General features: G+C 41.9%; 2 protein-coding genes across 7 annotated transcripts in view; both read left to right on the top strand.

Annotated features, from left to right (window-relative positions):
• The first annotated feature begins 1887 nt into the window (after positions 1-1887).
• Positions 1888-3338, top strand: LOC309638950 (olfactory receptor 2G3-like). Its single transcript, XM_082415522.1, has one exon. It carries the CDS (start codon positions 1969-1971, stop codon positions 2554-2556), a length of 588 nt encoding a protein of 195 aa, XP_082271648.1. The 5' UTR covers positions 1888-1968; the 3' UTR covers positions 2557-3338.
• An 8-nt stretch (positions 3339-3346) lies between these two features.
• Positions 3347-9238, top strand: part of ZSCAN23 (zinc finger and SCAN domain containing 23) — a 38920-nt gene continuing 33028 nt past the window's right edge. For 5 of the 6 annotated variants that reach the window (XM_082415455.1, XM_082415452.1, XM_082415453.1 and 2 more), the window contains exon 1: positions 3347-9221. The gene's annotated coding sequence lies outside the window, so the exon portion shown is untranslated. The remainder of the gene's footprint in view (positions 9222-9238) is intronic. The other variant, XM_082415451.1, reaches the window with a different exon arrangement.

Raw genomic sequence — 9238 nt, 5'->3', positions numbered from 1 at the left:
CAGGAGAATTATTCCTTTTACTCTGCATCCCACTCAGTAAGGGAGTATCACAATTTTCTTAAGATTTTATTTTTAGAACAGTTTCACATCACAGCAAAACTCAGCAAGAGTACAAAGATTTCCCATATAACCCCTGCCCCTACACATGCATAGCCTCCCCCTTTACCTTCATCCCTCACCAAAGTGGTACAATTGTTAGAGCTGATGAACTTACCCAGACATATCATAATCACCCGAAGTCCACAGTTACATTATGGTTCATTCTTGGTATTGTACATTCTATGGGTTTGGAAAAATGTATAATGACATGTATATACCGTTATAATATCATACAGAGTAGTCTCACTGCCTAAAAATCCTCTGTGCTCTACTTAGTCATCCCTCCCTCCTAAACGTTGGCAACCACTGATCTTTTTACTGTCTTCATAGTTTTGCATTTTCCAAACATACTGTATGATAGCTGGAATCATACAGTATATTGCCTTTTCAGATTGGCTTCTTTCAGTTAGTAATTAGCATTCAAGGTTCTTCTATGTCTTTTCATAGCTTGACAGCTTGTTTCTCTTTAGTGCTGAATAGTACTCCATTGTCTGGGTATACCACAGTTTATTTATCCATTCACCTTCGGAAGGACATCTTGGTTGCTTCCAAATTTTGGCAATTATGAGTAAAACTGTTGCAAACATCTTTGTGCAGGCTTTTGTGTGGATGTAAGTTTTCAGCTCATGTGGGTAAATACCCAGGAGTGTGATTACTGGATCATATGGTAAGAGTATGTTTAGTTGTGTAAGAAACTGCCAGACCGTCTTCCAAAGTGGCCCTACCATTTTGTATTCCCACCAGCAAATGAGAGTTCCTATTGTGCCACATCCTTGCTAGCATTGGGTGTCATTGTTCTCGATTTTGGCCACTCTAATAGGTGTGTAGTAGAATCTGATTGTTGTTCTAATTTGTATTTCCCTGATGACATATGTCTTAGTCCATTTGGGCTGCTATAACAAAATGCCAGAGACCAGGAGACCTATTGCAACATTTATCACACAGATCTGGAGGCTGGGAAGTCCAAGATCATGGCACTGGCAGTTTCAGTGTCTGGTAAGAGCCCACTTTTTGGTTAATAGATAGCACCTTGTAGCTGTAACTTCACATGGTGGAAAGGACAGGAATCGCTGTGGGTTCTTTTATAAGAGCACTAAGACCATACATGAAGGCTCTAGCTTCATGACCTAAGCACCTCCCCACGACCCCACCTCTTAGGTCACACACTCCCTTAGCTGCAAGGTAGCTGGGAGAAGACCACCTCCCATTGGCTTCTTTAATCATACAGAAGAGCCATAACTAATAATGAATGTCCACTAACCCATCACATAGGGCTTTGATTTAGGGGGGAAAAAATGAAACCACTTTCTCTACTGAAAGGATTTTTCAAATGTGACTTATTAATTATAATTATTATAGGCATTAATGTTGTTATGATTTCTACTGAGGGTGTACCCCATTTCTCCCCCATAAAAGTATTTTTTTCCTGTTATCGTCAAAACTTCTGCCAACTCAGGGTTTTTAAAATCACCCTTCTCTTCCTTGATTTTAGCGGGTGTCTCCCAGCAAAATTCAATGAAGCACATGAATGAAAGTTTTCCAGAGGATTTCATTCTCATGGGCTTTACCAAATATCCGTGGTTGGATCTTCCTCTCTTCTTTGCCCTCCTAATCTCCTACATGTTCACACTGTTGGGAAACGTTGCTATTATTCTGGTCTCTCAAATAGATTCCCAACTCCAAAGTCCTATGTATTTCTTCCTCACAAGCCTCTCCTTTTTGGACCTCTGTTTCACCAGCACAGCTCTACCCCAAAAGCTGTTCAACTTGGGGGGGGGGCCCAAGAAGAACATCACTTATATAGGCTGTATGACCTAGGCCTATGCATTTCACTGGCTAGGCTGTACTGAATGTGTCCTGCTTGGCACCATGGCCTTACACCACTATGTGGCTGTGTGTAAGCCTCTGAGATACTCTGTAATCATGAACCACAAGCTCTGCTGGCAGCTCTCCAGCACTGTTTGGCTCATTGGTCTGGCCAATTCACTACTGCAGTCCACACTCACAGTCCAGCTGCCCCTGTGTGGGAACCAGGAATTGGACCACTTCTTTTGTGAGCTGCCCAGTCTAATTAAGATGGCTTGCGTGGACACCACAGTCAGTGAGCTTACAGTGGTGGCCACCTTCCTGATAATGGGTCCCCTCTCCATGATTCTTGTCTCTTACAGTTATATTGCCCAAGCTGTATTTCAAATCCCTTCTGCTGATGGGAGACTTATGGTCTTCAACACCTGTTCATCACACTTACTGGTGGTGTCTTTATTTTATGGCTCTGGCATCTACATCTATATGCAGCCCTCAGGGGACAGCCCTCAAGATGTCATCAAAGTTCTGATGCTGTTTAACTGCGTTATTACTCCCATGGCCAACCCATTCATCTACACCTTGAGGAACAAGGATGTTAAAGGAGCTTTGAGGAGACTTCTGAAGAGGGCCATTTTGTCCAAAAGAATGTAAGAAAATGATGCTTTATTCTGAATGGGAAAGCCCAACAATAACCTGAAATATATCCTCCTTTAAATAGATGTTCCATCAAAATCATGCTCAAAAGTCAATTCAAGAAAACCTTTGTGTGTTGTGTTTACCACTTCTGACACCAAATGTGTTGGCTTTTTTCCCCACAACAACCAATTCTCTGAAACAAACTGGGTGTCCTACATTCAATTCAATTCTAACACTAACTACCCAGAGTTATCATAGGCCCCACAGGTTAAGGGCTCAATTCCACAAAACTGCCTCTGTTACTGGAGAGTAGGTTCTTGTCTCATCCCAGAAAGATTTCAGAGATGAGACACAGAGGCTAAGAAAGCAAAGCGAGGATTTATTAATTGATAGTACACTCTCAGGAGGGAGAGCAGGCAGACTCAGGTGAGCAGCTGCTCTGAGCTCCTTCGACAAGCTGGTTACATAGGGTATGAAAATGATTGGAGGGTTTCCCTGGTGGCGCAGTGGTTGAGAATCTGCCTGCCAATGCAGGGGACACGGGTTCGAGCCCTGGTCTGGGAAGATCTCACATGCCGCGGAGCAACTAAGCCCGTGAGCCACAACTATTGAGCCTGCGCGTCTGGAGCCTGTGCTCCGCAACAAGAGAGGCCGCGATAGTGAGAGGCCCGCGCACCGCGATGAAGAGTGGCCCCCGCTTGCTGCAACTGGAGAAAGCCCTAGCACAGAAACGAAGACTCAACACAGCCATAAATAAATAAATAAATAAATAAATAAAATTAAAAAAAAAAAAAAAAAAGAAAATGATTGGGCAGAAAATATTCATTGAGGAGGGAGGGGTTTGGGGTCAAATATCCTGATTTTCATCCCAGCTCCACCTTCCCCGGGGGAGGAGGAATTTTTGCCCTTTCTTGGTCTTGATTGTAAGTGTCATGGTGTCAGTGCATCATGGGTACTTCTTTTCTGCAAGGTTAATTTTATTGTAATGAGAGCGTAACAAGCAAAAGGTTACATTCAGAAGCCAGAGATTCCCACCTTTTGCCGCCTTTCTTTGCCTCTAGGACCCCTGTCGCCTCAAGAGGTAAGGTTTCCTGTCACCTGACCCGTGCCCCCCACCCCCTTTCTCTGCTCATATCTAGCTACCTACCTGCTCTAATACCTCTGCTTCAGATGCCAATCACAAGTTCAGGCCACTTGTACTTCTGACCAACCAGCTACAAAGTCAAGGGTTCCTAGAACAGCTCACTAAACTCAAGAAAACATTTTTTAAAATATTTATTTATTTGGCCGCGCCAGGTCTTAGTTGTGGCACTCGGGATCTTCGTTGCAGCGTGCGGGATCTTTTAGTTGCAGCATGTGGGATCTAGTTCCCTGACCAGGGATGGAACCTGGGCCCCCTGCGTTGGGAGCTCGGAGTCTTAGCCTCTAGACCACCAGGGAAGCCCCTCAAGGGAACATTTCACATATTTTACCAATGTATTATAAAAAATACAACTCAGGAACAGCCAAATGTAAGATATGCATAGGGCAAAATATGACAGGGAGGGGCAGTGGGCAGAGCTTCCACTCACTTTCAGGGCATGGGTCCCCTGCACCTCAATGTGGTCACCAACTAGGAGGCTCTCCAAACCTCATTGCTCAGTGGTTTTTTATGGAGGTTCCCATATGATTATGTAAATCATTGGCGGTGCGTGACTAACTCAATCTCCAGCCTCCTCCCCTCCCCAGAGTCAGGGGATGGGGCTGAAAGTTCCAACCCTCTAAACACATGGATGCTTCCCTCTAGCAACCAGCCCACATTCTGAAGCCGTACAGGAGCCCACCAAGAATCACTTTAGGATAAACTCAAATATAGCTGAAAGGGGCTTGTTATGAATAACAAAAGATGCTCCTATCACCCCTATCAGTCAGGAAATTCCAAGGGTTTTAGACGCTCTAGGTCAGAAACTGGTAATAAAGACCAAATATATGTTTCTTATTATCATACTTTTCTTATGAAAGTAAGCATCTTCATAAAAAAAACCCTAAAAGTTAGTTTGAAAATTCTTTGGAACCTTTAGTATAGTATCAGTGAAAAATGCTAAGGGCATGTAAAGTTCTGAAACAAATCTGAAAGGAATTACCTGGGAAAGTGTTTTATTATGTTAGAACTTTAAAAACCTTAAAATATAATTATCAAAACTGTGTAAAATTTTCATTGATAAAAATATAAAATTATTTTATGACTTCGTACATTTAATTATTTCTAAAACTTATCAAACCACAGTTATTTCAACAGGACAAGGAAGCACTATTATTAAACAATATTGATTCTATCGGATGTTGGTATGTTGAATAATTGAGTCTATACTTCATACCACAAATTACAACAAATTAAATTTGAATCAAGAAGTTAAACATTTAAAAAGCTTTTCATTAAAAATGAAATACTTTTCTGTCATAGTTGTGGAAGAGAAATACATTTCTGACAATTGAATATATGGAAAAAAAGACCAAAACAAGATGAATAGAAATAATAAAGATGTATATAACAAAATAAACATCAAGAGTAAAGTTGTTGCTTTAAAATGTAGCCAATATTATGTTTTTTTCTATATAAAATATATAAAGACTTAACAAATATATATGTATAATACCCTGAAATAAGCAACCACTATTTAGTGACAGACACTTTACGTACGGGCAAACATAGGCAATATATCATTATGTGACGAAACTCAGTCTTACAAACAAGTTTTTTTTTTTAAATATAAATTTATTTTATTTTTATTTATTTTTGGCTGCGTTGGGTCTTTGCTTTCTCTAGTTGCAGCGAGCGGGGGCTACTCTTCGTTGTGCGGGCTTCTCATTGCGGTGGCTTCTCTTGTTGCAGAGCACGGGCTCTAGGGGCGCGGGCTCTAGGGGCGTGGGCTTCAGCAGTTATGGCTCGCGGGCTCTAGAGCGCAGGCTCAGTAGTTGTGGCACACGGGCTTAGTTGCTCCGCGGCATGTGGGATCTTCCCGGACCAGGGCTCGAACACGTGTAGCCTGCATTGGCAGGCGGATTCTTAACCACTGCGCCACCAGGGAAGCCCCTTACAAACAAGTTTTTAAAAATTCAGAAGAGATTGCAAACTGACATGGTTTCCTGGTTCCTTCTGCTAACCCAAACTGGGATATATGATAGATATGTGAAAGAAATTGGTGGATGTCAGAAACTAATATTTTTTAAGTGTGAGAAATTCTTTGGAATATAGAAGTTAGCTGAGTCCTGTTACCTTGAGGAAAACAGAACCCTAAAGAAAGAGGTTTGAAGGCCAGGGCTAGAGAATAAGCTGGCCCTCAAACATGAGAGGATCCTTGCCTCCTTCATCACTAAGAGCAAAAGCAGTCTTCCACTCTAGCGGACCTGTCTAGAACTGGATCTACCAGGATGATGTCAGAGCCTGGCTAAAGATGGATATAAATTACAACAGATAAAGTAAGAAAGGCTGGTCTGTACCATTCTCCACTTCACTCCTTGGGATAGTTAATAACCATACAGAGTGGCAACAGTTGTTGACCTGTAATTTCACTCCTCCACCCAGGTACACATTACCGACAGAGATTGTTGATGTTCTAGAATATGAACTGCAGAACAAAAGTATCAAACATTTGAAGAACACTTTCACTTTAAGAGGAAGACAACAGATTGAAGTATGTAGAGCAGATAATGGCGTGTTAATGGGATAGATATAGTATAAATCAATATAAGAATTATATTTATAATATAAATATATTTATATTTCTCATTTAAAAATGAAAACACTGAGTATCCAAGCAGACAATGACCAGATCATATATGCAGATAGAACTCTGACCCCAAATCTGTAGCAACCAGCCCAGGAAACCAACATAATTATCTATAATAACCAGCCCAGGAAGCCAGCCTATTATCTGTAAGTCAGACTTGTAGGAAGTCAGTCCACTACTCTAGCAACAAGCCCCAGAAACCAAACAATAACTTCTGAAACAATTGGCTCCAAATTGCAAGGACTTGATTAATAACTGACAGCTTCCTCATTTTTATCCCTGCTTCCAACTTAGGACCAAACAGAGAAAGTCAAATATGCACCTCCCCCCCCCCCCCCCCCCCGCCAAAAACCTACATATGTACATAATTAGCAAACATTTGTTTGGTATCTACTGTGCTTCAGGGGTCCTTTACATGATAATCATTCAATACTCACAGTAACTTTTAGGTATATGTGCTATTATTCTCATTTTACAGGTAAGGAAAATGAGGCACATAGAGATGAAGTAACTTGATCCATTGCACAAAGCTAACAAGATTTCCAAGTCAAGCTCAGAAACCAAGCTCTCAAGCACCACACTATCTTTTGCATATAAATTTTTTTGCATATAAATGTGTATGTCTGTACATGATTATATGAGCAGAGAGAAAAATATGGAAGAATGCATACTAGACATACGTTGTGTGAACGGGAACGTGCTGGGTTTTTGGATGGCGGTGGATGGAGAGAGATTGATAAAACTTGGGGGGAGAGGAAAGGAGAGAAAAAAATCAGTATCGTCATACCGAGCGGTCATTCCTGGACTAACCAGGTGTTGACTTGGCAGTTGGTTTGCTGCGAAGTTCTCGGGCTATACGGGACGACCTTGGAAACCTGTTGGACTCGGCTGGAAGGCGCCAGCCATAGAGATGGATACTCCTAGAGGGGCGTGGCTCTGGGGCGTGGCTTCCGGGATATCTGCAGGTCCTTAGAGAGGTGGATTTTCTGGGCTTCCGGGTACGTGGGGCTTGGGCGCGCGTCGGGAGAAGAGCTGCAGCCGGGGTCAACCTCCGCAGCATGGGGTCGACGCGGGCCGGCCCGGGTCCAGTGTGAGACATTCCCCCCCTTTCCAATCCCGGCTGCCGTGAGCTGGTCTCCTGGAGTGACCCCTGACGTGGGAGACTGGGCTTTGTGCCCGGACCCGACCCCAGATTTCTTACCCCGACCGGGCCCCAGAGGTTTCAGAGAAGCAGAGGACTCCTGAGTGTAAGAGGGGTGGCTTGTTTTGGAATCTGGTGAGTCTTTGACGCATAGAAAGCAGGCACTTTTCTTTAGTCCTTGGGGTCAGAAGTGTTTTTGAAATCAGATTGAGGAATTTTTTTAAAAACATGGTGCGTATATAGTATATTGAATGCATAACACCCCAGGAGTCTGGGGCAGTCCCATATTTTATTACAGAAAGTAGTATTAATATTTCTGTAACAAAATATGAATATTCACTCTAAAACTATAAATAATTTCATGTCATTTCAAGCCAAGCTGTTACAAAATGAATTTATGTCACTTTGAGTATTGCCATCAAATGACTTATGAAAATACTCTTGGTTTTCAGAACTCTGGGGGACATCAAAATTGTGGAGGAGGGATTGTGGACCCGTTCTAGTTAATATTTTCACTGCCTTATTTCTCTAATCTTGTTTGTTTATGTATCACACAGTATTAAAGCAAACAATTCCTGAGCAGGCTGTTGAAAAAGTCTTAGAGTTAATACCTTTTGTTAGTCATTATTTTTTTCAACAGATAGTTAATTGATGATTTATATGTCCCAGACATTCTTTTGGCACTTAGAATGGTGCAGTGTACCAAACTGATAGATAAAACCCCTGTTCTTACGGCATTTCTATTATTGTGGAGTAACAAACAAAAGGCAAATAAACATATGTTGTCAGTTGGTGGTGAGTGTTACAAAGAAAGTAGAGTAGGAGGGTGGATAATGGTCGGAAAACTATTTTATATACAATGAGCTAGAAATGTCTCTTTAAGAAGATGATTTTTGAGCATACTTTAAAGAAACAAGGGAATGCCCTATGCTAATATCTGGGTAAGAGCATTCCACGCAAGTGTGAAGGGCCTCAGGTAGACTGCATTTAACATGTCTAAAATAGAAAAGGTTTGGAGTAGAGTGAGTATAGGAAAAAGATTACTCTTTTCATTTCTAAAATAATCATATGAATTTCCATTACCAAGAATGTCAAATCCTCAAATCATCGACATCACTGTTAGGCAGATTTCAAAAACCTTTTCTGTTGTGTTTTTCTTCAAGTGGTATAGGCAGTGTTTAATAATACATGTGGTTGTTTTTAAACTGATGGCAGTTTTACATCTTAATACTTTCTATATTTTGCAAAGGGGAGTCTCCCTGGGGTGTGAACCTATCTGTAGGGACCCCTCTCCTGAGAGAAAATGACTACAGATCTTATTATTCAGAATGAAAAAAAACCAGGAGGGACCTGTGATAGTAAAGGTGGAGGAAGATAACTTTTTTGTACAAGAAATTGACTTGCAGCAGAATAGCCAGTCCAGCCAGGAAGTCTTCTGCCAACACTTTAGATGGTTCTGCTACCAGGAGACACCTGGACACAGGGAGGCTCTGAGCCAACTCCAGGAACTTTGCTGTCAGTGGTTGAGCCCAGAGAATCATAAAAAGGAGCAGATCCTGCACTTGCTGGTGTTGGAGCAGCTCCTGACCATCCTGCCTGAGGAGCTCCAGGCTTGGGTGCGGGAGCATCATCCATTGAATGGAGATGAGGCTATGTCTTTGCTGGGAGATTTGGAGAGAGAACTTGATGATCCGGAATTTCGGGTGGGAAGAGGAAGGATGTTCTGCTGTGGCAATCAGACCATTAAATTAACCACATTTAATAGTTTGGTCAATAGGAAAGCAGT

This window comes from Balaenoptera physalus (assembly GCF_965194825.1).
Source record: "Balaenoptera physalus genome assembly, chromosome: 11".
Lineage (NCBI taxonomy): Eukaryota > Metazoa > Chordata > Mammalia > Artiodactyla > Balaenopteridae > Balaenoptera > Balaenoptera physalus.
Note: the sequence above shows the minus strand (reverse complement) of the source record. Positions and strands in the feature narration are given on the sequence as shown.